This window comes from Miniopterus schreibersii, assembly GCF_964146895.1.
Source record: "Miniopterus schreibersii genome assembly, chromosome: 2".
NCBI classification, from domain to species: Eukaryota; Metazoa; Chordata; class Mammalia; order Chiroptera; family Miniopteridae; genus Miniopterus; species Miniopterus schreibersii.
In genome coordinates this window covers 137,042,306-137,069,889 of record NC_138102.1, presented here as the reverse complement: position 1 = coordinate 137,069,889, position 27,584 = coordinate 137,042,306, and the positions used below count along the sequence as shown (strand labels likewise).

At 54.2% G+C, this 27,584-nt stretch overlaps 3 protein-coding genes across 12 annotated transcripts; 2 read left to right on the top strand and 1 right to left on the bottom strand.

Moving 5' to 3' along the window:
• Positions 1–2,930: 2,930 nt before the first annotated feature.
• Positions 2,931–4,395, top strand: INHBE (inhibin subunit beta E; the record flags this gene model as incomplete). The annotated part of the gene is made up of 2 exons (XM_081128557.1): positions 2,931–3,228; positions 3,480–4,395. 2 exons carry the CDS (start codon positions 2,931–2,933, stop codon positions 4,235–4,237), a joined length of 1,056 nt encoding a protein of 351 aa, XP_080984683.1. The 3' UTR covers positions 4,238–4,395.
• Positions 4,396–6,805: 2,410 nt separating this feature from the next.
• On the top strand, positions 6,806–17,329 carry GLI1 (GLI family zinc finger 1). Of its 7 annotated transcripts, none has more exons than XM_081128457.1 (13): positions 6,806–6,892; positions 7,164–7,247; positions 10,000–10,126; positions 10,329–10,421; positions 10,686–10,881; positions 11,146–11,290; positions 11,629–11,718; positions 11,805–11,942; positions 12,269–12,418; positions 13,247–13,411; positions 13,906–14,136; positions 14,703–14,970; positions 15,384–17,329. In XM_081128457.1, the coding sequence occupies exons 3-13, from the start codon at positions 10,027–10,029 to the stop codon at positions 17,126–17,128; spliced, it is 3,321 nt and encodes a 1,106-aa protein (XP_080984583.1). In that variant the 5' UTR covers positions 6,806–6,892; positions 7,164–7,247; positions 10,000–10,026; the 3' UTR covers positions 17,129–17,329. The 7 variants fall into 7 exon arrangements, with proteins under 7 accessions (XP_080984583.1, XP_080984582.1, XP_080984581.1 ...); XM_081128455.1 differs by having other exon boundaries at positions 6,814–6,892; positions 7,100–7,247; XM_081128456.1 differs by lacking the exon at positions 7,164–7,247 and having other exon boundaries at positions 6,808–6,892.
• Positions 17,330–17,479: 150 nt separating this feature from the next.
• Positions 17,480–24,398, bottom strand: ARHGAP9 (Rho GTPase activating protein 9; the record flags this gene model as incomplete). 4 transcript variants are annotated; one of them, XM_081129247.1, is made up of 17 exons in its annotated part: positions 17,480–17,752; positions 18,368–18,473; positions 18,831–18,965; positions 19,208–19,261; positions 19,408–19,485; positions 19,665–19,763; positions 20,078–20,185; positions 20,281–20,422; positions 20,602–20,757; positions 20,906–21,001; positions 21,212–21,302; positions 21,422–21,483; positions 21,712–21,816; positions 21,996–22,109; positions 22,295–22,519; positions 23,522–23,745; positions 24,050–24,398. In XM_081129247.1, 17 exons carry the CDS (start codon positions 24,363–24,365, stop codon positions 17,581–17,583), a joined length of 2,283 nt encoding a protein of 760 aa, XP_080985373.1. In that variant the 3' UTR covers positions 17,480–17,580. The 4 variants fall into 4 exon arrangements, with proteins under 4 accessions (XP_080985373.1, XP_080985375.1, XP_080985372.1 ...); XM_081129249.1 differs by having other exon boundaries at positions 20,659–20,757; XM_081129246.1 differs by having other exon boundaries at positions 20,659–20,757; positions 23,480–23,745; positions 24,050–24,365.
• Positions 24,399–27,584: the final 3,186 nt, after the last annotated feature.

The following is a 27,584-nucleotide window of genomic DNA, read 5'->3' as shown; positions in this document are numbered from 1 at the left end:
TTGGGTTACGTGATGTCTGTGTTTGCTCAGCTTATAACCCCCTTCTACCAAGGTCTGAGGTCCTTGGAATAGGAGCCCTAGAGGAGAAAGTCTGAAAGGGACCTCCTGGGAGACTGCAAGTCTGAGCTGTGAGGCTTCCTGAGCAAACTCATGAAAGTTATCCCACCTTTGACCTGAGATCTTCATCTAAGGAGAGAACCTAAGGAAGTCTTCTGGTATCTCTCCCTCCACCCATCTCCTGCCCCTCCCAGATCTAATTTCCTTCCCTTCCCACCACAACTTCAGTCCCCAGAGCCAAGACTAAAGTGAGGTGAAGTGAAGAACTCAGCTTAGGGGCAAAATTTTAAGGGGATGCCAAAAAGTTACCAATCAAGATAAATAAGATTTCAATTTAATATTTTTAAAACATCAAAATTAATGCAAAAAAATCCATGATGAAAAAAATGGCAAAGCTTTAAATAAACACAGGATCAGTATTATTCCCTTTCTCTTTGGCTCTGCCTTTTATAACAAAGAGGGAGAGTGGATCTGTCTTCTTCCAAACCTTTTCTTCCAGAGTTCCCTGAGCCCCTAACTCTAGACTGTCAGACTTTTCTCACTTAGGCAAGATAATCATTCAGGATTCTTCTACTTCCTTACCCACCCCTAAACTTTGCTGCTACCCACCAGCCCCAACCAGGTTGGTGGTAGGGCGGGCCTGTGAGGCAGATGGCTGGGGTATTTATAACCCAGGAGCACTTCTTGGGAAAAGTGACTAAGATGCTAAGAGCATATTTATAGCTGAGTTCTGACGTAAGTGTCAGTGGAGAGGTAGGGCCAAGCCAGGCACAGCAGCAAGAAGGTAGGAAGAGCTGGAAATTGGGGGCACCTGAATGAGAGAGTGGGGGAGATGTGAGGTCAGAGATTCCTGTAGCTACTACTTGCTGCTTCCCTTGACGCTGTCTCCTGGCACCAAAAGGTAAGCTCTCTGAAACACCGCCATGGGCAAAAACCTCTACTTTGCAGTTCTACGGTCCAGACCCCAGGGGCAGAGGGCTGTCACCAGCAGGACCAACAGAGAGGGGGCTGCAGAGAGCACTGGACAGAGGGGTTTGAATGTTTCAAGACATGGGGGGAAATGCAGGGTGGACAGGAGGGTCTATAAAGTCTCATTGTCCCTTCTCCCTGCTACCCACCACATGGTGCCTTGAGTTTCTAGGAAGTGCCTTGCACCCATCACCAAGCTCCATTGCCACCTGTCATTGTGATGAGGTCCAAAACCAAAGGTAACCGTGATGCGGGTCCTGACAACATTCTATGCTCTCTGGCAGTAGCGAGATGCGAGAGCAGAGGGAACCAGCTTCTTGGTCTCCTGTTAGAGAGACAGGGTCCCCAGAGTGAGACGTTAGGAAGCACTGCATCTATCCACTCCCCAAAGCAGCCCCTTCCCTGGGACACTGGTCAACGCTGAGACAGCTGCTGTCCAGTAGCACGGCACTGCCACATGGTGGACGTTGTCGGTACTGAGACCCAGCCCCCAAAGCACCACCTCTCTTCTCCTTATGCCAGGTCCAGCAATCTCTCTTGACAGCCCCCACTGGCTAAATAGTGGAGAGATGAGTAAAATGGGCTGGGAGAACGTTTCCAAATCACACTCACTTCCTCCCATCTTCTTGAAGAAACTGGGGTGTAAGGGAAAAGGCTAGCATGAGGCCTTCCCTCATAAGTTCAAGGTGGAGGGGCCTTGGCTCTCCAATTTAAAGTCAGCAAGAAAGTGTGATGAGGAGGACTGGGATTGGAACTAGGGTTGCTGCACTCTTTTTGTTTGGTTCTACTCTTAAAAGTCCTAAACCGCTCATTTCCCACCCCCATTAACAGAGACCTGGCACCACTTCTAGGGTGCCCCACATTAAGCAACTCTCACAGTCCCCTGAAAGAGAACCAGCAGCTGGGTACACGCCCTCCCAAGTCCCATGCCCTCTGCCAGCTTTGCTGGACTCTGCCCTGCTATAAGATTGCATCACCCCCACCCCCATCCCACCTCCCTGGGTTTCTCCAGACATCACAGTAACATGCCAACCCCATGCTCCTGCCCTCCTCCACATTGTGCTTCAGTCCAGCTGGACTCTGGGCAGCCAGCACAGGCAGGGTCAGGGGGTGACTTTCGTGTCCCGTGGCACTGCCACCTTGGCCTGGGCAAAAGGACTCTGTTCCTCCCGCCCCCACCCCCTAACCTCTCACCCCTGGACCAGACCCATTGCTAGAAATAGAAACCAGAGTTGTTCTTGCCCAAAGACCCCAGAGAAAGAACCACTGGAACTCACAACTGCATCAGGGAAACTCCTGCGGCGGTGGCCGCAGAGCAAGCTAAAGAGGCTGAAAGGATGAAGGGAAGTTGCCCCTCTCCACCTTGCTATATGGAGTTCCCTCCCCCAAGTCCCAGACCTTGAGGACTGACCATGTGAAATCATCCTCTTTCTTGCATCATGCGTGTCCACATTGCCCCCCCCCTCCATACCCCTACCTTAAGCTCAGTGACCAGGGCCAAATGGTGAAACCTGAGCTCCAGGGGGGACAGCCACCCCCTGCAGGGGCTTGATGGGCAGCACAGCTGGCCAATCTGGGGCTCAGAGGGTAGGTCTGCTGGCTGACCAGGCTGACCACGAGGTGAGGGAGCCCCACGCTGCAGGCTCTAAAGAGGCCCCAGTCAGTAACCAGACATGAGCTGTGAGGGTCAAATTGGCAGACTGTGCTAAACACAGCTACCCATCAGACCACCCACTTTCTACCAGGCAATAGAAGATAGGTGGCTCTACCCTTGGCTAAGGGTAGGCGTGGCACTGGTGTCTGCTGCTGCTGTGCCCTCTTTGGCCTCCACGCAATCAGACTCAACAGAAGGAGCAACTGCCATCCGAGGCTCCCATTCCGACCCAGGGACATTCATCAGGAACATGGGGCTCCCTGATGTCCAGCTCCCACTGCTGCTGCTGTGGGCACTGGTGTGGGCGCAGGGGGCAAGGTCTCTGTGTCCCTCCTGTGGGGGCCCCACACTGGTGCCCCAAGCAGAACGAGCCCTGGTCCTGGAGCTGGCCAAGCAGCAAATCCTGGCGGGGCTGCACCTGACCAGTCGTCCCAGAATAACTAATCCTCCACCCCAGGCAGCACTGACCAGAGCTCTCCGGAGACTACAGCAGGAAAGTGTGGCTCCGAAGAGTGGGGAGGAGGTCATCAGCTTTGCTACCACCACAGGTGGGTGAGGGAGAGACAGGCAGAGAACAGACAGGGAAAGGGAAGCAGAAAGGGAGGCTGACAGAAAAGGCAGACAGAGCTGGGTGTGGGAGGAGAAGTTGGGGCAGGGGCTGGGTGCGGAGGATGCTAGGCAGTCCCTGTTTCTTCTAAAGGTGGGTGCTAGGGAGAGCAGAGGGCAGGGCTTGCAGGAGTCTCAGAGGAGAGCTCCATCTCTGCCCCGTCCCTCAGTCCTCTCTCCATCTTTCTGGCAGACTCCTCCACTTCAACCTGCAGCTCCACGCTTACCTTCCACCTGTCCACTCCTCGGTCCCACCGCCTGCACTATGCCCGCCTGTGGCTGCACGCACTCCCCACCCTTCCTGGCACTCTTTTCTTGAAGATCTTCCGATGGGACCCCAGGAGGAGGCACAGAGGGTCCCGCGCCTTGCTGGCTGAGCACCAAGTTTCAACCCCCGGCTGGCATGCTCTGACTCTGCCCTCTAGTGGCTTGAGGGGTGAGGAGCCTCGCATCCTGAGACTACAGCTGGACTGCAGTCCCCTAGAAGGCAACAGCACAGCTGCCGGGCGGTCTCAGCGGCTCCTGGACACTGAGGGAAACCGGCGGCCCTTCCTGGAGCTTAAGATCCGGCCCAGTGAGCTGGGAGCAGGCCGGGCCAGGAGGAGGACCCCCACCTGTGAGCCTGAGACTCCCTTATGTTGTAGACGAGACCATTACGTAGACTTCCAGGAACTGGGATGGCGGGACTGGATCCTGCAGCCTGAGGGGTACCAGCTGAATTACTGCAGTGGGCAGTGCCCCTCCCACCTGGCTGGCAGTCCGGGCATCGCTGCCTCTTTCCATTCTGCTGTCTTCAGCCTCCTCAAGGCCAACAATCCTTGGCCCTTGGGTACCTCCTGCTGTGTCCCTACTGCCCGAAGGCCTCTCTCTCTTCTCTACCTGAACCGTGATGGCAATGTGGTCAAGACAGATGTGCCAGATATGGTGGTGGAGGCCTGTGGTTGCAGCTAGCAAGAGGACCTGGGGGTTTGAAGTAAAGAGATCAAGTTGGGGGTTCCCAGGCAAAGGGCATCTGTGGCTGGAGGCATCAGATTCCTGATCTGCACCTCCACTCAATGGGCCACCTTGGCAGTATGACTGAGTTGACACCTATGGGACCCAAATGGATACTTTCTTGTCCAGACTCTGGTCTATTCCAGGCTGGTTGATGTGTGGGGAGATGGGAAAAGTCTGTCCTCTGAAGGAATCTACCCAGAAAGAATGATTTCCTACCCCAAGCCCTATGAGAAAATAGCAGAGGCAAGGGGGGGAGGGAGGGAGGGAAGGAAGGAGCAAGCAGATAAAAATGACTTAGTCTCTCCCAAGAAGAGAAAGTCCTCAAGTGAGAGAAGGAAGAAGCAGACTGAGGGTCCAGCAGGCTTGAAGACAGGGGAAACAGACTGGCCAGGGGTAGGACTGTCGAAGTGCTTTAAGGGAAGGTCAAGAAGGAGATGGGCAAGGAGCTGAAGAAAGGTGTTTAAGAGAGCCCCAGAAATGGGAGGAGAGAAGGGTACTGAGCCTGAGAAGTTCCTTGTTTTTTCCCAGTGGGGGGCAGGACCCACTGGGGAGACAAACATTTATACTTTCCTAATAAAAATGGAGACAAAACTCAACAAGTGTGAGTCATAAAGAAGGGCTGAGAAGATGATCCAGAGCAATGGTTCTCGAGGTGTGGTCTGGGGACTCCTCGGAGGTTCCCGAGACCCTTTCAGGGGTGTCCACAGGGTCAAAACTATTTTCATAATAATACTAAGATGTTGGTTGCCTTTTTATTTTCATTATCTCAAAAGCATACAGTGTTTTCCAGAGGCTGTGTGACGTGATTACATCATCTTTCTGACATCATTGTTAATGGGATGTGTGCTTGTGTATTCCTACGTTACAAACTTTTTTCAGTTTTAATTTCTAATATGGTAAACTGATATAAACCACATAAACAAAGCTTAATAATTTTAAAGAGGTAAAGTTGTCTTGAAACCAAATATTTGAGAATCGCTGATCTAGAGAAAGCAGTGTGGGGAGAAAAAAGCAGTGTGCCCTAAAAGAACTACCTTGGGAGACTGGGCACATGGCTGAGACAGGAGCATTTGGAGGGTCCATTCTTCTCCACTGACCTCTGGTCTTGCTTGACTCTCTGGGTATAACTGGTGTCTGGGTCAAAGAAACATGGGGGAGGACGCTCAGATAGGGCTCCATATCTGTACCTCACAGCTACTATCTATATTTGTCTGGCCTCAGATCACTTCCTAGTTTCCCCTTTTCCCCTTGACACTTAGACTGAACAGTTAACCTACTAACCCTCCAGGCCCAAGGAGGTGGTTCTTGGAAGCAGAGTCAGGATGTGGGAGGTCTGTCTGAAAGGTAACAGAAAAAGAAGGGACCCTTTCCCCCACCATGCTTTCTCCCCTTTCTCATAAAGAAAGGTCAGAGAAAATAAAATAGCTGCCCCTTCCCCTCCATCTGGTCACCATGGCAACACAAATCCAAAGCTACAGGGCACTCCCCTATTAGACACTACCGCTCTACGCAAGCAGCCTCTGCCAGTCCGTTTCTTTGGGCTCATACGACCCCCTCCCTGGACTCCTAACTGGGCTTTAGGGTTGGGGGGTGCTGACCTGTAAAGCCTACTCCTTTAGCTTCCCCAGTCTCCTCTGCCTCCAGACTCCAAGAGGGTGTCATGTGCCAAAAAGGCCAGCAGAGGGAGCAGACAGCCTGGAAGAGCAAAGGGAGAGCGGACAGCGCTGAGGTGCGGAGTTGGCCACAGTCTCCCGAATTTCGAGACCGAGGAGAACGGGGGTTCCTCGGAACAAGTGCTTCAGTGCCAAGTTCCTTCGTAACCTTGTGAACACACATTCTGCACCCAGCCTCTGTTCCTCTCATGCTCCATAGACCCCTCACCTTCCGTCCAGGGCCTCCAACCCAAGGCTGTCACAATCCTGTTTCCAACAAATTTCAACTCCGTCCCAACTCCTTCATGTTCCATCCAAAGAGTAACCGCAGGGTGGCGAAATGCTCAGTCAGTACCAGCCAAAGTCGTCGACCCTACCTCCAACAAAATCTTTCTGGAATGAACTTTTTCGTTGCCCCCTTCCCGCCCTGCAATATATTTCTCAGTCTGTTTTTTCTGCGTCTGGTTCAGGGCCTCTTCGTGGGCAGCCGATCCAAGGATCCATGCCGGGATTTACTGCCCACCACCAGCAGCGTGTTGTGGGGGGGCAGCATAGGGTCCCTCAAGGGAGGGGGAGGATCCTGGGGGTCCTGGGGGTGCAATAAGCCCGGCACCCCCTCTCTTGCTTCCAGCTACCCCGCCTCATCCCTACAGAACGGCAAGAGGGAGGGAAATAGGGAGGTGAAGGACGAGCGGGAAGAGCAGCGGCACGCCAGCGGCTAGAGCGAGAAAAAGTTTTTGCATTAGGGAAAAAAAAAGTTTGCGCTTCTCGCGGGTGGTCCCGGCTCGCGGCCCGGCGGGCTGGGCCGGCGGGAGGGCTGGGGGCCAGGTTAGGGGGGGTGGGGGTGGCACTGAGGCTGCGCTGCCGTGGCCCCGTCCGCCCCCCCTTCCCACCGCACACCCCCCAGCCCAGACTCCAGCCCTGGACCGCGCATCCCGAGCTCAGCGCCCAGACCGAGGTGAGAAGGGGGGCAGGCGGGGGACCACCTGGGAGAGGTGGGGGAGGGGGCCTGAGGGGATGCTCCACTTGAGAGAGACTATGTCCAGCCAAGAGAACTGGGGCACAGAGGCAAAATGGGGGTGGGAGAGCCTGGGTGAGATATTAGAACGTTTGGAGAATTTTTTCATTTATATCTCCCTTTTTCTGTATCTTTTTCTTCTGACAGTCTGTGTGTCTGTCTCAGGCAACCTTGGATCTCTTTGTCTGTCTCCGCCTCTCCCATACATTAGAAACACCTCACTTTCAGGAGGTTGGGATGAAGAGGCTGGAGGGACGGCTAGCTGGAGGTCTGCGTGGTAGAGAGGGAACTCCAGGTGTGTCTGAGCGCCGGCAGGAAGACGTCAGTGTTTCTGAAAGGAGGGGACAGCTAAGGAGAGAACCCTAGGTGGGTGGGGGTGGGGGTGTATGAGGTGACAAAACCTCTGGAGGGTGGCTGCGCTAGACCCCCTGACCTGTCTTGTGACAGATGTGTTTGCTGGTGCTTGTGTTTTGGGAAAAGGAGTGTCTTCTGGACAGGGAAGGGGGCTGGAGGGGCCAGTGTCTAGTTTAGGCCCTAGAAAGACTCCCCAAGGACTATGGACTTCTGAGTCCCAAGGGTTGTGGGCAGGGTGTTAAGGAGGAGCCCAGGAACCCTTGTCTTGACCCTCTGACCTCAGGACCACCGGGACAGCTGGGGCCAGCGGCAGGGAGACCCCTACTGTGACTGGGCGGGACCCTGGCCACCGCCTGCCGGTGCATCCCTGTTGGCCCTCCTCCCAAACGGGAGCTGGGGACCGAGGCCCCTCCTCTGGCTCAGACCACCCTGCCTGCCCTTGCTCCCCGCTCTGAAGCCTCTTTCAGGCCCTGTGACCCCGAAACAATCTGCCCTGGGCAGCTAGCTTTGGGGACAGGATTAGGGAAAGGGGATCCCATAGAGACTGAGAAATGAAGGTTTTAGGGGGCTGGAGAACTGGGGTCTTCATACGATATAGGTCTTTACGGTCGGGTAGAAGGCAGGGCGATTTCCCCGCGAGTTGTGAGGACCGGAGTTAGGGTGGTTTTCCCTAGGGGGGCGGGGTCCAGACCCCCTCCCCCCTTATCTCCGCGGCATCCCCGCCTGGCGGCACAGACCCCGCCCTTTACGTCACTATGGGGGTTCCCGGGGGTCTGTTGGGGTTAACCCTTGGGAAGCCAGCTGGGATACCCAGGAACCTAAGGTGTCCTGACGGCTCTCCTCCCCACACACGCCTTATTTTATTTACCCAGTCACTTTCTCTCCCTGTATTTTCTGGATTCTTTCTTTCCCACCCCATCACTAGGACCTCCACTCTCCAACAGTGCCCCCACCCCCCCACCGGGCGCCGCTGCCAGCTTTCTGGATGCACTGAGGGGAGGAGGGAAGAATGTGTCCCGCCTCCCAACACTCCCCCCTTCGCCGCGGCTCGCTCGACTGGGCTCCCGGGGCGGGCGGGGGAAGCGGAGCCGTCTGCAGCCAGAGCCTGCGGCGGCGACTTGGGTGGGCCGAGGAGGCACGGGGGCGGAGAAGGCGGGACCCGGAGAAGGGGGGCGGGGCCGACTCCTGGGATTTGGGGAGCGGGGGTGCGAGAGGGACTCTGGAAAATAGGGAGACACACAAGATGATTCAGGGCTCCAGCTGGGGAACCCTAGAGCTAGCTTCCTGCTCCATCCTGTGCTCTCATCCACGCCCCAGAAAAACTTAACTGAAGCTGGAAAAGTTGGCAAAATTTTCCTTTCACTAGTGTGAAGGGGAGTCGTGTGTGGGCCGTGGCACGCGTGGGCGAGGAGGGATGTCGCCCCCTTTCCATCGCGGCTGCTCCCCTCCGGCTGAGCAGTGGGGCAGAAAGATGACTGAGTAGGCATGTTTGGGGGCGTCTCTTTAGTGTTTGGGGGGTCGTTCGCGAGCCCCCTCCTCCTTCCCCTGGGTGAGTCATAGAAGGAGGCGGGAGAAGTGTCCCCCGACCCAGCTGCCAGCCAGCTGTGCCCCCCCTCAATAGTGCCAAAGTCGAGTTAGGAGGGCTTGGATGCGGGACCCGGATCTCCGCTAGGAAAGGAGTTAGGAAGAGTACAGTCCAGGCTGCGGGGCGCAGACTGGGTCATGGGGTCCGGGTTCCGCTCCCCATCTTACCCCGCCCTCACCCTAAATCCCAGCATCCCGGGATCACCCACCGCGCCGGCCGGCCCGCTCCCAGTCGTTCTCCACCCTACCCCGCCCCACCCCACCCTCAGTCCCGGAAGACCGAAAAACCCGGGGTGGACTAAAAAATGGAGTTTTAGGACAAAAGCGGACAGCAGCACCCTCTCCTCCCTCACTACTCCTAATGGATGGTGACTTTGTTTTTTATTCTCCCAAAGCCTTCCCGTTCCGGTAACCCCCAAACAGATCAAAAGAGTTAGGGGGCGCCTAGATTCAAACCACCCCAGAGTAACACCAGCTTCCATCCTTTGTAAGCAGCGGACCTGGGAGCCTCCCCTCAGAAACCTTATCCCGTTCTACACAGTTTTTTTGCCTTAGAGAGAAAAGGGCAGTTCATCCTTGCTTCCTCCTGGCCCCACCAGCCTCTGTGTCTGGGCTGTAGCGAGGGCTCCCTCTGCTGGACACTGGAGAGATTGTAGGCGGGCTGTCCCTGAGCCGTAACAAATGGAGGGGAGAGGCTCAGGCTGAACAGCCAACCCAGTGCTTAAGTCAGAAGCTCCGCATGAGTCCCATTCCAGCCCTCAAAGCTGACCCATGGTCAGAGCAAGAAGTAATAAAGGTTCCATGGTATTAAAATAATTTGAAGCTCATATAGGCACAGTTAGTCCACAATACTCACGGAATAAGCAAAGCTCCCACCCAGTTCCCACAAAACCCACCGAGACTGCCCCTGCCTCTTTGGGACTTCTCTCCTTATCCTCACCTTGGCTGAGCGATGCTTATTTCAACCTGATTTTCCATGGCAGATGTCCGGGAGGGGCTGGGGGAACCAGGAAAGCTCTGTCCAGGGTTCCGTGCCTGAGTTAGTTATCTGACCTTCCCTATTTCCCTCCCGCCTTTATAACTTGCAGATCTCCCTTCCCCTCCTGCAGTGTTCCCACACTCTCATCTGAGACACCATGTTCAACTCGATGACCCCACCACCAGTCAGTAGCTATGGCGAGCCCTGCTGTCTCAGGCCCCTCCCCAGTCAGGGGGCCCCCAGCATGGGGACAGAAGGTCAGTGCATATACCAATCGCTGGGCCTTGAGGACTGGCAGATTTCTCACCCAGTCCCAGGGATCCCTCTTCTATCCTCTATCTTGTGCCAGTTTCCCATCTACAAAAAGATTTGAGGCCCCATGTAATGAGACCAGGCCTTGCCTGGGATTTCAAGGTGAAGCCTTGTATGTCCCCCATTCCAGTTGTCTCTCTTTTCTAGGACTGTCTGGTCTACCCTTCTGCCACCAGGCCAACCTCATGTCTGGCCCCCACAGTTATGGGCCAGCCCGAGAGACCAACAGCTGCACTGAGGGTGAGGCCTCAGGCAACATCTCTTCCCTTTCTGCCCCTCTGGGACTTGTCCTCATGAGGGAGAAAGGAGGGCAGGGGATCTAGCTTGGAAAAGAAAATGCTTGGAGATGGGATCAAGGGGTCAGAGTATGATTAGGAGGGCATAGATGAGGTCAATAGGGCAAAGCAGAGTCAAGTGTTATTTTTTTGCTGAAAAGACACATGGGTTGGGTGCATGGAGAAACATGCCCATTTACCATATCTATCTCCCTTGTTTCCTGGCCAGCCCCACTCTTCCCTCCTCCCCGGAGTGCAGTCAAATTGACCAAGAAGCGGGCGCTCTCCATCTCACCTCTGTCAGATGCCAGCCTGGACCTACAGACAGTTATCCGAACCTCACCCAGCTCCCTCGTGGCCTTCATCAACTCACACTGTGCCTCTCCGGGGGGCTCCTATGGTCACCTATCTATCAGCACTATGAGGTGCAGACAGCTTCAGGCTAAGAGGCTCCCAAAGACCCTACCAAACAAACCCTATTAAAAGCCTCAAGCCTTCCAGACTACCGGGCCCTATTTGAATCCTTACCATTTCAAAGATGCTGGAGCCCTCCTCAGTACCTCCCCAGCACTGCCCCAGCCACTGCGCATACTGTCTTCCAGGCACCCTCCACATAGCCGCAGAACTCCTGAGGCTCTCTGAGGTGATAGTCCTAAGTAACCACTTCCCCTCCTCCTCTTCCTCCTTAGCCCTTCTCTGGGATTCCCACCCCAGATGAATCACCAAAAAGGGACTTCGCCGTCTTTCGGGGCCCAGCCCTGCGGTCCCCATGACCCCACCCAGGGAGGGATGATGCCACATCCTCAGTCCCGGGGACCCCTCCCAACTTGCCAGGTGAGAGCCCTCCCTCATATTACCACCTATTTCCCTCAGCTCAAGGGGGAGGGGAGAGGACTTTATAGGGGAAAGTGAAGGAAGGACAGGGGCTACAAAAGTTTCAATACCAGAAAAATAAAGGGATGGAGGTGCTTGGGGTTGAATACGACTCTTCCAAAGGAGATACCACTTTTAACCCATCCCGTTCACCAGTGCAGTCCAAGGAGGAAGTCTCTCCCAAACTCAGGGGTTCTAGCTGCTGGGGTGGGGCACTAGGGACAGGAAGACCTGGCTGGGCTCCCTTCTCCTTTTGCCCACCTCTACCTTCATCACCCTCACTTTTTCCCTTGGGGAAGTTGAAGTCTGAGCTGGACATGCTGGTTAACAAGTGTCCAGAGGAGCCCTTGGAAGGTGACATGTCCAGCCCCAACTCCACAGGCACACAGGTAAAGGGGGGGGGCTTTACCTTGGGGACCTGAGTGAAACAAAAGCTGTCATCTGAGTGACCCTAGGGTTGCCTCTACTGCCTTAGGATCCCCTGCTGGGGATGCTGGATGGGCGGGAAGACATGGAGAGAGAGGAGAAGCCTGAGCCTGAATCTGTGTATGAGACTGACTGCCGCTGGGATGGCTGCAGCCAGGAATTTGACTCCCAGGAGCAGCTGGTGCACGTGAGCCCCAGGGGGTAACAGGAATGTTGGCTGGAACCTGTAGGACATTCTGGGTGGGACACAGGAATCAGGCTGAGAGCAGGAGATCAGAGGATATTGAGGTTAGAGGTTGAGTGCCTGTTTGAGCAGGCGTAAGCTCAGGAGTTGTAGCTTTGTTTTACAAACTTGGAAGAACTAAGATGTGGGCTATGATGTCCTTTCTGCATCATCTTTCCCCATCAAGTGGAGCTGTAGAGGAATATGGTGTGGTGGGGAGGCCAAGGGAAGGAGGTCTGGGTCTCTAGGCATAGGGGAACCTCAGAGAGCCTCTGCATCTTTTCCCTCAGCACATCAACAGCGAGCACATCCATGGGGAGCGAAAGGAGTTCGTGTGCCATTGGGGTGGCTGCTCCAGGGAGCTGAGGCCCTTCAAAGCCCAGTACATGCTGGTGGTCCACATGCGCAGACACACGGGCGAAAAACCACACAAGTGCACGGTGAGGCACCCTCTCCCCAAGCTCAGGGTCCTCCCTAAAGTTGGGCTGCCCACCAAGGCAGAGCTGCATTAGGACTTTCGTGGGACCCTTCCTCCATAAACAAATATTAAAAATTGATATTTTATGACCATTGGTATGAAAATAAACATATTGATATTATATATTAGAACACCTTTTTTGGACTTTAAAGCTAATTTTTTCCCTTGCTTTTATTTTTTTATTTTATTTTATTTTTAAAAATATATCTTTATTGATTTCAGAGAGAGGAAAGGAGAGGGAGAGAGAGAGATAGAAACATCAATGATGAGTCATTGATCGAGCCCGCAACCTGGGCATGTGCCCTGACAGGGAATCGAACCCTGATTGCCTGGATCCCAGGTCGACGCTCAACCGCTGAGCCACACCCGGCCGGGCTCCCTTGCTTTTAAAAGAAATGAAAATATTTTCATGGGACCTCTGATAGTACTGAGGACCCTGGGCATTGTGCCTACTACTCTGGAGAAGCCCCAGATCAAAGGCAGAAGACACTCCCAGATTACCCCAGCCTGAAATAGTCTAAGACCTCCATGCAGGGAGACCTGCCCTGGCTTCACCAAGAGATGCTCTGGCCTCAGTTCCATGTGCCTGCAGGCAGAGTGCCTCCAGCTTCTTCTGTTTCCCAAGCTTTTGTCAGCCTTCTTCCCCTAATTATGGGAATTCTCCTGAATCCCCAGTGCTCTCCCGTCTTGAGTTATATTCTCTGATGTATGTCCCTTTTGAGATTTAAGGTTCCTCTAATTCCATGTCCTTCTGTCTGAGAGCTATCCCGATCCCTCCTATATCCCCCAGTTTGAGGGGTGCCGGAAGTCATACTCACGCCTCGAAAATCTGAAGACACACCTGCGGTCACACACGGGTGAGAAGCCATACATGTGTGAGCACGAGGGCTGCAGTAAAGCCTTCAGCAATGCCAGTGACCGAGCCAAGCACCAGAATCGGACCCACTCCAATGAGGTGAATGCCCTACCTAAGAGACCCTCCCCACTTGAGAAGCCACCTCCTGGGGAGATTCCCCCATAAGAAATCCCTTAGCCCAGCACCCGCTCCAGAGGTGAGTTCTTCCCACCTAAATAATTCACCTGGAGAAGGCCTTTCTGAAACTAAGAATTTCCTGTTACCACCCTACCCCCTACTTCTAACCAGCCAAAGGGCTAACCTAAAAAAGACCCATTCTAACTAAAGGAGGCCCCTGACCCTTTCAACCCCTGAGTTTATGAGGCCTCACAGACCTGGGTTCACCCCTCATCTTTCCCAGGCCTGGGCTGTCAGTTTTCCTAATCTTTCCCCCATCCTCTCATTTTTTACTTTAAGGGCCCCACTCTCCTTACTTTCTTGGATGCTGTGTGTTCCCTCCTTACCCTTCACTTGATTCCACCAATTTTTTGCATTCCTTCTGCATTCTTCCACTTTCACACCTTTGTCTGCTGTCTTCATTTTCCATTCAACAGAAGCCGTACGTGTGTAAGCTCCCTGGCTGCACCAAACGCTACACGGATCCCAGCTCACTCCGGAAGCATGTCAAGACAGTGCACGGTCCTGACGCCCATGTGACCAAGCGGCACCGAGGGGATGGCCCCCTGCCCCGGGCACCGTCCCTTTCCACGGTGGAGCCCAAGAGGGAGCGGGACGGAGGCCCTGTCAGGGAGGAGAGTAGGCTGACTGTGCCAGAGGGTGTCATGGTGAGACAACCCGGACAACCCTCTGCCTCCATATCCCCACCTGCCTTGCTGACATCTTCCCAACTCACCTGTCCCCTCCTATCACTCTACTGGGGCCAGTCCTCCAGTTGTCTCAGTGTTGCTCCTTGGACTAGCCCAAATCTAGCGATTTTAGTGTAATTACTTAAATGGTTCAGCAGATTCTTATATAGGACTTATTGTATTGTTCCAAGCCCTTTACATGTATAATTTCATGTATACCTCACAACAACTTCACAAGAAAGGAACTTATTTTCCCCATTTTCAGATGAGGAATTTCAGGCCTCGAGAAATTGTCCAAGGTCATAGAACTAAGAGGATGAATTTGAACCCAGGCGATCTGTGCTCCAGCCTAGGCTCTTCCTGTCTCTCCTACTTTGCCCTGTCCCTCACCTGCTCAGCCCTCTCTACACCTGTAAGCCTCCCCTCAACCCCAGCTATCCCCTCCTATCACTCTACTGGGGCACAGGCTTTTGGCCACCCACCAAGTTTAGGAAGCTGTGGGAAAAGGGGAAGGGTGCCACCCTCAGCCCTCATCTTCCCCACAGAAGCCACAGCCAAGCCCTGGGGCCCAGTCGTCCTGCAGCAGTGACCACTCCCCAGCAGGCAGCGCAACCAATACAGATAGTGGTGTGGAAATGACTGGAAACACAGGGGGCAGCACTGAGGACCTGTCCAGCTTGGATGAGGGACCTTGCATTGCTGGCACTAGTCTGTCCACCCTTCGCCGCCTTGAGAACCTCAGGCTGGACCAGCTACATCAACTCCGGCCAATAGGGCCCCGGGGCCTCAAACTGCCCAGCTTGACCCACACTGGTGAGACCTGGGTGTAGTGGGTGGTTGCTAGGCTGAGATCTGGACCTTCCTCGGGGCTGGAGGGAGGGCTTCACCCGTGAGAGCTACAATATAGAAGCTTCGTACACTAGAAAGAGGTCCCCCTTCCTTAAGACACTTTCCTTCCATCCATCAGAAAATTGTGCTATACAAAATCTGTGAGGTGAATGCTGTCCCCTAGGATTGTGCAGTGTACAACCTGCACAACTTGCACAGCAGCCCTGAATCCCTGGTGACACAGAAGCAGAAAGGGCATGGGAGAAAGGAGCAGAACTAAGAGGTTAGAGTCAAGGAGCCTTTCCTGGGATTCTAGGACAAGGCTGTCCCGTGGGGCAGGCAGAGTTAGATTCAAGGGGCTTCCTGACCACCCTGCCTTTTCTCCCCATTGCTTGCAGGCACCCCTGTGTCCCGCCGCCTGGGCCCCCCAGTTTCTCTTGACCGCCGCAGCAGCAGTTCCAGCAGTGTCAGCTCGGCCTATACTGTCAGCCGCCGCTCCTCCCTGGCCTCCCCCTTCCCCCCCGGCTCCCCGCCAGAGAACGGGGCATCCTCTCTGCCTGGCCTCACGCCTGCCCAGCACTACTTGTTCAGGGCAAGATACGCTTCAGCCAGAGGAGGTGGTACCCCACCCACTGCAGCATCCAGCCTGGATCGAGTGGGAAGTCTTCCTGGACCTCCCTGGAGAAGCCGAGCTGAGTATCCGGGATACAACCCCAATGCAGGGGTCACTCGGAGGGCCAGTGACCCAGCCCGGGTTGCTGACCACCCAGCCCCAGCCAGAGTCCAGCGGTTCAAGAGCTTGGGTTGTGTTCACACCCCCCCCACCATGGCAGGGGGAGGACAGAACTCTGATCCCCGGCTCCCAGCCTCTGTCTACTCACCACAGCCCCCCAGCATCACTGAGAACGTCGCTGTGGATACCACAGGGCTACAGGGGGAGCCAGAGGTTGGGACCTCCATGGTGGGCAGTGGTCTGAACCCCTATATGGACTTCCCGCCTGCTGATACCCTAGGTTATGGGGGACCTGAAGGGACAGCAGCTGAGCCTTATGGAGCTAGGGGTCCAGGCTCCCTGCCTCTTGGATCTGGTCTACCCACCAACTACGGCCACAATCCCTGTCCCCAGCAGGTCTCCTATCCTGACCCCACCCCAGAAACATGGGATGAGTTCCCTGCCCACTCTGGGCTGTACCCAGGCACCAAGGCTCCAGCTGGAGCTTATAGCCAGTGTCCTCGTCTTGAACATTACGGACACGTGCAGGTCAAGCCGGAACAGGGGTGTCCAATGGGTTCTGACTCCATAGGACTGGCACCCTGCCTCAATGCCCACCCCAGTGAGGGATCTCCATGCCCACAGCCTCTGTTCTCCCACTACCCCCAGCCTCTGCCTCCCCAATATCCCCAGTCAGGCCCTTATAGCCAGCCGCGCCCTGATTACCTTCCTTCAGAATCCAGGCCTGGCCCGGATTTTGATCACCCGGCTCATTCCACAGGACAGCTCAAGGCTCAGCTTGTGTGTAATTATGTTCAGTCTCAACAGGAGCTGCTGTGGGAGGGTGGGAGTAGGGGAGATCCCCCAGTCCAGGAACCTCTCTACCAGAGTCCCAAGTTTCTGGGGGGTTCCCAGGTTAACCCAAGCCCTGCCAAGGCCCCAGCGGCCGCATATGGACCTGGCTTTGCACCTAACTTGCCCAATCACAAGTCAGGCTCCTATCCTACCCCTTCACCATGCCATGAAAATTTTGCAGTGGTGGGGAACAAGGCTTCCCATAGAGCAGCAGCACCACCGCGACTTCTACCCCCACTGCCCACTTGCTATGGGCCCCTAAAGGCAGGGGGCACCAACCCCAGCTGTGGGCACCCCGAGGTGGGCAGGTTGGGAGGGGGTCCTGCCTTATACCCTCCTCCTGAAGGACAGGTGTGTAACCCCCTGGACTCTCTTGATCTTGACAACACTCAGCTGGACTTTGTGGCTATTCTGGATGAGGCTCAGGGGCTGAGTCCTCCCCCTTCCCATAATCAGGGGGACAGCTCTGAACACACATCACCTCCTTCTGGAGCCCCCAACATGGCTGTGGGCAATATGAGTGTCTTACTGGGATCCCTGCCCGGGGAGACACAATTCCTCAACTCTAGTGCCTAAAGTGTGGAATCCCACCCATCAGAAACCCACATTTCCTAAGGGGTGTCCATCCCCCCAGAGAAGTCAGGAGAAGGAGCCATAGCCCCTGGGATGCCCCAGGGATAGGAGGTAGGGGCCGGGGGCTGTATAAAATCTGTATATATTTGAAGGAGGGATTTGATAATGACACTGTTTCCTAATAAAGGAACTGCATCAGAAAGAGCCCTGTTTTATGTGCTATTATCTTGGGGAGAGGTGATGACAGAGAACAAGAAAAGAAGCAGGGGTTAATCCCCCTACCTTTCTCTTTAGAGAAGTTACCTCACCACATCCCAACCCCTCAGGTCAGACTCACAAAGATGGAGACAGTCACCTGGAAGACATGGGATTTAAAGGGATGTCCTCAGAACACACCACACCACACCACCAAAGGGTACCGTTGGAAACACGTTTTCTCTTCATCTGTGCCCCAGTCAGGGGAAGAGGCTGGTGAAGTCAGTGAGCATCAACTGGACTAGCTGCCCAGGGTAGAAAGCATGGGCCGCTGGGTCAGATGTCTCCTGCTCGGGCCGAAACAGGGTTGGTCCAAACACAATTCCCAGATTGTGGGGGGTCATGCGGTTCTTATCTGAGTGTGCTATCACCCTGTGGGCAAAGGCCAAGAGAAGGGTCTATTAGGAAGCAACTTTGCCATGTCAGATAAATCTAACCCTTCAAAGATTTGATCAAGGAAGAGTTCACTCTGGGATCCTTCCATGTGGTGGCCAAAGGAAAGCAAGGAGGGAGAGCCTCAAGGGCATGGAGATAGGACCAGTGGAGAAACCTTCAGGAGACAACTTGAAGATTCAAGCTAAGATACAACCACCTCTTCCCAGCATCAGAGACTGCCCCTAGAGTCCTCTCTGCTCACAATTTGGGAGACTTTAATTCAAATGGCTATCCTCTCTCAGAAGTCACTGCTCAGGCCCAGCTCAGCCAAAGAAGCCATCACCACTGTTCCAATGGGAAACAAAGAGGCAGAGGGAAGGGAGAGGTTAGATTTCTCTTATTTCTCACACAGCATCACTGTGCTTGCCTTGGTCCCCATTTGCCCATTTGAGGCTGACCAAAAGGTTTTGACCCCTGCATAGAGGTTGCCATTTCCTCAATCTGCTCTATACTTGAGTGTTTCCCTACCTTCACCCCATTCAAATAGAGTCCCTGCTGCATGCCCCACCTCACAACCTCTCTGAGTGAACAAAGATATTCAGTTTTTCCAACCTGCATAGATGCTCCAGGAGGTACCGCAGAGTGTCATGGTTGGGCTTTGGCATTGAGGCTACTAATTCTCGTATTTGAGAGAGGCGCTGTTCTGATTCTGAGAGTGCTAGAGAGAGAGTAATGGGAAGGGCATGGGGGTGAGCTTAGGGAAGGTGCTACTGCAGGGTGGGTAACTTATTACTCTTTCCCAGGCCCATGGAAGATATCATTTATCCATCAGTTTTCTTTTTCCCTGAGCCCAACTGCAGCCCTAGAATTCTTTTCAGTTCAGCCCTCTAAACATTCACACACACACACACACACACATGCACACAAACACACAACTGGAGTTGGCATGTGTCGAAAGTTATTTCCCATCTCAGTTCAGACAGCAGATATAAGGGTACCTCTACTTTACTCCATTCTTTACCACTCATGCCTCCCCACAGTATCAAGGGTGTTGCCCAAAGCCCCCATCCCTTACCAAGGGCAGCACGAAAATGGGGCAGCAGCGGGGGGGGGACCAGAGGCTGGGGTAGCTCCCTGAGAAAAAGCTTCAGGGCTCCAGTGACCACATGGATGTCATCCCACTCAGCACTGTCCAAATCTAACCGGCCTTCTGGAAGGAGAAGGAGATACAGAGGGGTTCAGGGCTCATGAAGGGCCAGAGGGACCCAGAGACTGAGAGATCAGGGGTTTGGGAGAAGATCCAGCTGAGGCAGACCACAGGAACGCCTGGGGTCTGCAGTGGGGCACTGGGGGTGGGGCCCACCTTCCAGGAGCAGGACATGGGGGAATTCACAGGGAGCAGGGAAGATGCGGGGAACTTTGAAGGGTCTAAGGGGCCTTCCATGTAAGTACCTTGTCCTGGTTGTTCTGGGAACACGTACCTCCCATCAGAGGTAACCGCCCGCTCTGTAACATGTATGAGAAGAGAAGAGCTAAGACATGCAGTCCCAGCCAGAAGACCTCCCTGTTCTGCCAGCTTCCTCACTCGGAACTGCCCATGGTTCTGAGACACACAGTTCTTCACACCACCACCTGCCCGCAGGCCTTCTCACCTCTGTCCACCAGGAAACGAAGCTTCTGAACCACTGCCAAGTTCCCGCTCACCCGGTAAATGCCATCCACATCTAGACCTAGGAGATGAGGCAAGGAGAAGATAAGGATTCCTGCTCTAAGGTGTGTGTGGTTAGGTCTGGTGAGAGATACAAGGGTGGGGAGGAAAAGTTAAAAGGAAGACGAAGGTGAGGGAGGTGGGGAATTCTAGGCCTTGGCCAGTTGAAAGGGTAGATCCTGGAGTCTCTGGGAAAATGACCTCTCTTATCTACAGCAGCAACGCAGAGCCGCACGAAGCTGGGCACGGTGTCTCCTTCCCGCTGGCACAGTGATTCCAACTGGCAGCCGAATACCTGGTCTGGGGAGACACAGAGCGAGGTGGGAAGCCAGTGCCAGTGTCACCCATGGCAGCTCTTCTCAGCACAAGCCTTCACCCCAAAGTTGAGCTGGCCCTCTTGTTCTAGGCCTGTACAAGGAGGACACCCACCTCCCAACATCAGCAGTAGTGGGAAAAGCAGTGGTCTCAGAAGACCGCTGGTCTGTTCCGGGAAATTCTATCCGAGCCTCGCTGAGGTTTTTCTCATTCACTCAACGGGCTGCTGCCCAGATCAGGAGCGTAAAAACACCCCGGGAGGCGCGGAGAAAAGCGCCAGCTGGCCCAGCCCGCCTCACCTCGGAGCAGACCCCGCTCCTGCAGGCTCTGCAAGGGCGGTCTCTTAGCGATAAGCCGCTTTAGCTTGTTCCGCACGCGGTTCTGCTCAGTTCCTTCGGGGCAGCGACCTGTAGGAGGCCGGTGGGACCCGAGTGAGCGACGCTGCCCGGAGGAGGAACCTGGAGGCGCGCCCCAAGTCCCGCCCCGCAGGCCCGCCTCTAACTGGAGCTCCGGCGGCCGCCGAATCGCAGCAGGGGCTTGGACACGGGCTCCGGCTCCTCCTCGTCGTCCTCCCCGGCGCTCAGCTCCGCCAGCTCGGCCGGCCCGGAGCCCGACAGACGCAGCTCCAGCGGGTTCTCCCGATCCTAGCCCCGGACGGGCGAGGTGGGCGAGAGAAGAGAGAGGTCTGCGCCCCCAGCTCGAAGCAAGGAGACCCTAACTGGCTGCTGGGGTCCCACGTCCCAGCCCCACTCCAGGGCTCTACACTGAGACCACCCTGACCCCCATCACCCCCAATCCGGCAGTGCTGGCCCCGCGCCTCGGCCCCGCCCCAGCCCCGCCTCAGGCAGTCCGCAGCTCGGCGCAGCCCGCGCCCCCTCACCAGGCGCTCGATGACCCCCCGCAGCGCGCAGTGCCAGGCGCGCAGCTCGGCCTCCAGGTCCGACTGCAGCAGGAACTCGTGGCCGGGGACCGTGCGGATCTGGGGGCCCGGAGGGGCGGGGGGAGAAGGCGTGGGTCAGCGGGGAGGCGCATGCAAAGCAGGGAGGCCGAATGGGAGACTGGTGCGGGAAATTGAGGGCGCACCCTCGGGGAGGATGAGCTGCGGGGATGCTGGAGACAGCACTCACGTGTAGGACGTTGCGGCGGCTGGACAGGTGGCGCCCGTGGGCTAGGGCCGCCCCGCGTAGGTCCACGCTGCTTTCGGGTCGGCTGCCCGCTGGTCCCTGGTAATCAGGAGAGAAACTGAGGCCACGGTGCGGTTTCCCCGCACTGTCTCCCTCCCACCGGGTGGACCGCGGGGACACGGGAAGCTGTGCTTCCTTCTAATTCCTTCCCCTCCTCTATCCCTCCCTCCCCAGCTGCGCCCCACGGTTGACCTGAGGAGGGTAGAACCGTGCCCCTCGGGCACCCGCCCTTCCCACCCTCACTCTCACCCAGGCTGAGGAGGGTGCGGCTGCGGGTGGCTCTCGGTAGAACACCAGGCTGTTGCCGGCTAACACCACCCAAGACGGGCCCCAGTTCTTCCTGCGGGGGCAGAGGGCGCGGCAGCAGTGCAGAGGTCAGTCGGGGTCACGAGGAGAGGGCACCCTCCCAGCGCGGCGCTCTCCCCCCAGCAGGCCCCGGCGGACTCCCAGCCTCCTCACCTGAGCTTGCGTCCCCCCTGAGCAATCTTAGTCACGTTGAGATGACCCGACTTTTCCACCTCCTGGGAAGTGGAGGGAGGGGCACCAGTAAGTCACCCAGCGCCCCTCACAGGTCCTCCGGCTTCCCCCTGGGGGTCTCCCGGGGGTGAGGTCCTTTAAAGTTGCGGGGGGGCAGGGTAAGGGAGGATACCCGGAGGACGCTCAGAAAGAGGAAGGTGTCTCCGGAGGAGCAGGGATTGGGGGGTGGGGCTGGGAGGATCCAGGCACTCACACGGAAAGGGGAGGCTTACGTGAGGGTCCTCCAGGACCTGCGGCAGAGGCCGAAGGGGTTGCCAGGCTGAAGGCTGGTCGGAGGGGTCAAGCTGGGAGGGGCGCTGGCAGAGGCAGGGTGAACCCTGGGGCAGGGGGTGGAGAAACAGGTGGAGGAAACTTTAGCTTGGAAGTCCTCTGCTGGGGGTGGGGGAGAGGGGTGCGGATGTGGGTGATGGGAGTGTAATAATGTCTTGCATAAAAGAGAAAGTCGTGAAAAGATGGCTTTTCCTGCAGGTCACCCCGGGGGAGGAAGGGATCTCACCTGGAGGTTGAGCAGTTCTGGAGACCCTGTGTCAGGTCCTGAGCCCTTCGCCTGAGGCTGCAGGACACCGTTGCCCCTATTCAGCATCTGTGTTCCCTCCATGGAGCCAGGGTTCTGGGGGGAAGGGGAGGTAAAGCTACATCCAGATGCCACCTCAACCCCCTCTCAACACCCTTCTCACAATTTTCTGATTCTTCTGATCTTCTGACAGCCCCAGAAAGAAAACACACTACTTTGGAATACAGTAGGGGAAAGAAGGAAATTGAGGGGACAGAGACAAGCAGGAGGGAAGGTCTCACCGTCTCTCGGGTTCGAGTGTGGCGTGGAGGCTTCCAGGACTTGCAGCCAGTCAACGAATTTATGTAGAAGCAGCGTCCGGAGTTAGGGTCCAGGTGCTGCTCCCAGACGTCCAGCCTCTGTAGCGGGGCACACGCAGGGCTTGGGGGTGGGGACCGGGGACAGCGGCGAAGCTCCACTAGGTTACAGTACACAGGGGGCTCTGACATGAGGGGCTGGGGTCCTGCCTGCCAGGAAAGGGGAAAGAAAGAGGTAGTTATTCTGCCTGTGCCCCTCCCCAAACCTCTCCACCTAACTGCCTCCTCCTCTCCCCGACCATTTTCTCACCACCAGATCTGGCTGGGGTGACCCAGGTACTGAGGGAGAAACCCAGTCCCCAGCTGTTTTTTTTTTTGGTTTTTTTTTTTTTTAACTCCCTCCCTCACAGTCCTCTTTGCTCTTCTCCTCACTTCCTGTTGCCAACTTCCCTTCTCCCCCACCCCACCCCCACCCCAGGGCCGCAGGAAAGGGGAACAGGCTGTGTGTGTGTGTGTGTGTGTGTGTGTGTGTGTGTGCGCGCGCGCGCGCGCGCGCGCGCGGAAGGGGTAGTTGAGGGGAGCTCCCCACCCTTACATCCTCCGGAGTAAAAGGAGACTGAGAGGAGGGTGTATGAGAAAGGAGGTGCCGTTTTTTCAACCACTAGTAACTAAGAGAGGGGAGGGGCTGAGTCTTCAGGAAGAGCTAGGGAGTTCCATCTCTAGAGGGGACTTACTGGTGACTTGAGCTGGCAAGACCTGACACAGGACAGACCCTGCCTTGGGCCAGGAGTAGGAGGAAGAGAAAGAAAGCATAACTGAGGTTGGCTTTTCTTGCAGCCCCCCTATCATCTGCCAGGTTCCATGCACCCTCAGGGTCTTTGCTACTTGCTTTCCTGTCCCTCAGCTAGAATTCTTTGTCATCTCCTACTTTGCATCATGGCTGTCTCTGACTTCTCCTTACCCAGATTCAACTAAACAGCATCTCCTCAGAGATGCCTTCCTAGGCCAGTTCAGTCCCTCTCCATTATATTTACCTTCCTGGTAGCACTTATCGGTACCAACACATACTTGTTTATGTGTGTTGTCACTCCATGGAAACCCTTGAAAGCAGAGAGTCTAGTCTGTGTGCCCTGTTTGCCACTGTGCCTAGAACAGGGCCCAGCAGTAAATATCTGTTGATCGCAGCTGCTCAGAAGGAGAGCTGTGACTCACCACATTGGCATTGGCCTCTGTCAGCAAGTTCTCTTGGGAGAGAGACCTTTCACTTTGTCCATCCTGGGAGGGCTTCAGGAGGGTGGGCCTCAAATTGGTAACACTGACACTTCTACAAATTTTGGGGGGAAGAGGAGGGGGCTGCTGCAATGCAGTCTGGGCTCTGCCTGGGGTTGCCTGAGATAGGTGCAGCTCCTCCGGTGAGTCAGGAAGCAACTTTGGCCCTGGAAATAGAAATGGGGAGAGTAGGGGGCAGGTGACCAGAGGCATGATCTTGGCTGGATGCTCCATCCTGGGAGCTCACAGGGAGAACAAGAGCAGGGGTAGGCTGTTGTTGAAAAATAAAATGAGATCTTGAAGATGTGAGACAAGGAAGAGAGGCAATGGGGACACCATGCTGGATATAAGGAGGAGGTTGATCACAGGACAATAAGGGAAAAGCATCAGCAGAAGCTTGGGGGAGGAAGATCCTTCCAACAATTTCCAGAAGCCAGGAAGGTAAGAAGATGATGGGGAAAGCTTACTCACCATGAGCCCAGAGGGATTGCCTGGTGGTGACAGTGGTCGGGCTCTGGGAATCAGTAGATTCCTCTGTCATGTAGGCAGCTGGTACAAAGATCGGTCGTGAGGTGGATGGTGCTCCCAGGCGCCTTGCCAACCACCAGTCTGAGTTGGTCTTTCGAATCAGTAGGAACCTGTCCCCTTCAGCCAGAGATATCTGCTGGCCATCTGTCGCAGTATAAGTGAAGGCATACAGGGCACAGAGCTGGGATCCCTGAGAAGTGTTTCTGGGCCCCAGCCCTAGGCTCCCCCAAGTACTTGGCCACCACTGGCCTGACAGCATTGTGGCCAGTACTATCACCGGTGGGAAAAAGGGGTGTTGGATACCCAGAAAAGGACAGAACTGGCTACTTGTGAGCAGAGCAACATGGTCTAAGAGCAGTGTCAGAGGAAGATAAGGACAGGAATTCTGGGGTGAAAGGAGAGGGTAAAGCAAAGGGCCTGAATGGGGGTCAGTGACAGGTTTTGGGGGCTGAGAACTCCTGAGTGATGTGACTGGTAAGGAAGTGTATAAGTAAGGTGACAGAGGATGTGGTCAGCACGGCTGTGAGGCCAGCAAAGCAGGAAATCAGACATAGCCTAGCTCAGTGATTTTCCTCCAAGTACCTTCTGGGGCCCATCAGAAAATCCAGGGACAAAAAAAGTTGGTCTTGGATGGTGGTGGGACTCTTGAGCTGGACACAGGAAGATGAGGGAAAAGAATCAGGTCTGAGACAGAACACAGGCAAAGAGAAAACAGTTAATGACAACGATAAAAAAGTTCGTGACCCTTTATTAAATGTACTCAGGCACCAATGTTTCCATTACTGATCACCTCAGACCTAAAGCTGCGTGTTTCCTGTGTAGTCAGAGAGACACAAAAACAGAGATCTAGAGAAATAGTAAGACCAAACTGGAGAGAACAAGAAAGTTGAAGGGCAAAAAACAGAGGGGTTCAGAATTAGAGGTAGAGGTGAAAATGCCACCATCCTTCCAATCCAGGAAATGTTTTGAGGAGCTGGGAAGCCTTGATATAATCCTCTGTAGTTAAGCCTCTTGGGCGGGGCCCAACTTTAGTGTGTGGGTTCCTTCATTCATGCTTTTAACAAGGATGGGCTCCTGTGTGAAAGGAACAGTGTTAGGCACTCCAGATAAGAGAGGGGAAGGAGATAGACATAGCCCTTGCCCTCTTAGAGCTTAAAGTGAGATCTTAACTAACGACACAATAAATTTATTAATTACAATTGAATCGGGGACTATGGACAGCTAGTACAGGATACTATGACAGCATATTGGGGTAGATGGGAGACTGATGTCAGCTTTTCCCTGGAAGGTGGGAACTGACCCCTCCTGTCCATTGCCAGAGCTTCAAAACCCACACTTGTGCTTCCCCCTTACCTGCCCACTCCTCTTTCCCCCTTCTCTGTTTTACCACTGCACAATGTGAGGCTTTCTGTGAGGTTTTTTGTCTGGCTTTGGAGAGGTAGGGTAGAGGTGGGGTACCTTCCCCTTGGTGACATCAGACAGACAGCTCTCCTCCTTGGATGTGTGACCTGAGGCCTGGGTTGCCAGGACTGAGGGCTGGTTGACATTTTTCCTTAGTTTGCTCCACTTTCAAAATGTGGAGAATCCCACCCTTCAACTCTTCCTTTCCACTTCCAAAATAGTGACCAACTTCACCCATTCATTCATTTATCTAATGTTTGTTAAATGTTCAAATCCTATTCTTTTCTTCTTTCGCTGAAGCCATCTCTCCTGCACTTATCCTCTCCATCTTTATTGGCTCCTTCTCATTAGCTTTTTTAATCTTTTTCATCAGCTTTGAAAAGCATCCAAGTCTTCCCCTTCTTTAGACAAACCTCCCTTGACTGTGCTCTCTGGTTACCACCGTACTTCTTCCTTTTTAAAATCAAACTTCTTGAAAGAGTTGCTTAGCCCAGACTGGCGTGGCCCAGCAGTTGAGCGTTGACCTAGGATCCAGGAGATCCTGGTTCCATTCCTGGTCAGGGCACATGCCCAGGCTGTGGCTCGATCCCCAGCAGGGGGCGTGCAGGAGGCAGCCTTTCAATGACCACTCGCTCATCATTGATGTTTCTACCTCTCTCTTTCCTTCTCCTTTCCTCTTTCTGAAATCAATAAAGATTAGAAATAAAAAATAAAAAAGAGTTGCTTACACACAAAGGTCTTCATTTCCTCTCCCCTGACTCCCTCACCTTTCTAAGGTCACTCTTCACTAGGGTCACCCCTGAGTTTGCACAGACACTTAGCAGTACTTATGCTGCTGGACATCTCAGCAGCTGACAACACAATTGACTTTTTCCTCCTTCTGTAACTGTGGGTGTCCCCCTTACCTTTCTAGCACTTCCTTCTCTGTTGCATAAGGAAGGGCTTTCCTTTGCTTGTTCCTTAAAGCCCAGTGGTCTGTCTGAGATCCTGTGCCCTTTCTGCTCTGTATACCCTAGGTAGTCTTAATCTCTCTGGCTCAAATGAACCTCATGTGCTACTGAGTATCTTCATTTCAGATCTTTATCTGGAGGTCCAGTCTCATCCACTGTCCACTACTCTACTTGGGTATTTCACAGGTACCACAAACACAGTATATTCTAAACTGAACTTGTTTCTCTTCCAGTACCCCTCTTCAGTTAAATTTAAATCCAGTAAGTACTTATAGAATGCTTATTAGCATGTGTGCCAGGCAGGAACTGTGTGCTGGGTATTGTCAATTAAGATGGCAAGTATGGTCCCTACCCTCTCATAACAATTAAAATACAGTGTGATATTCACTATCATAGGGGAAATACTATCATCTGTTGGAGCACATAGAGGGTGTACCCAATTGCCCATGCCAGAAACCTGACAGCCAACCTTAATATCTCTTATTTCTTCACCACTTACATTTAATTGATTACTAAACCTTTCCAAACTACCTACTTCCTTTATTCCCTACAACTACCATCCCCTTTAGCCTGGATGATATAACCTCCTAACTAGTTTCCTTGCATATAGTTCTGCTCATTTCTACTCCACTCCTTTCAGCAGCCAGAGTGACTTCTCTAAAACACAAAAATGCCCTGCCACTCCCCTGATTTAACCTTTCAAAGGCTTCTTATTGTCCTCAGAGTAAAACCCACATTTTACAGTATGGTTTACAGACATTTTTACCTTTATCCTAGACTTTTCACACTAGCCATTACAAACTCCATACTCCAGCCACATACTAAATACAATCATTTTTAGTTTAATTAATAAATAATTAATTTTAAAATTAAATTTATTGGGGTGACAATGGTAAATATGAGCATATAGGTTTCAGGTGTGGGTTTCTATGTTACAAGATCTGTATATTGCTCTGTATGCCCACCACCCAAAGGCATATCTTCTCCCGTCACCATATATTAGGACTCCCTTCACCCTCCACCCCCTTCCCTCTGGTAAATACACTCCTAAAGTGCAACTTTGCATATGTTGTTTCCTCTGCCTGAAACACTTCCTCTCTCCGCTCCCACCAATCTTCACCTGGCTA

What these genes read in the sequence shown, in the direction of transcription:
- GLI1 (XM_081128457.1), top strand. Translation starts at nt 10,027, where the DNA reads ATGTTCAACTCGATGACCCCACCACCAGTCAGTAGCTATGGCGAGCCC. An exon ending in CTATCTATCAGCACTATGAG is followed by an intron (nt 10,882 to 11,145) that starts GTGCAGACAGCT and finishes CTTCCTCCTTAG; the next exon opens with CCCTTCTCTGGGATTCCCAC. An exon ending in GACCCCTCCCAACTTGCCAG is followed by an intron (nt 11,291 to 11,628) that starts GTGAGAGCCCTC and finishes CCCTTGGGGAAG; the next exon opens with TTGAAGTCTGAGCTGGACAT.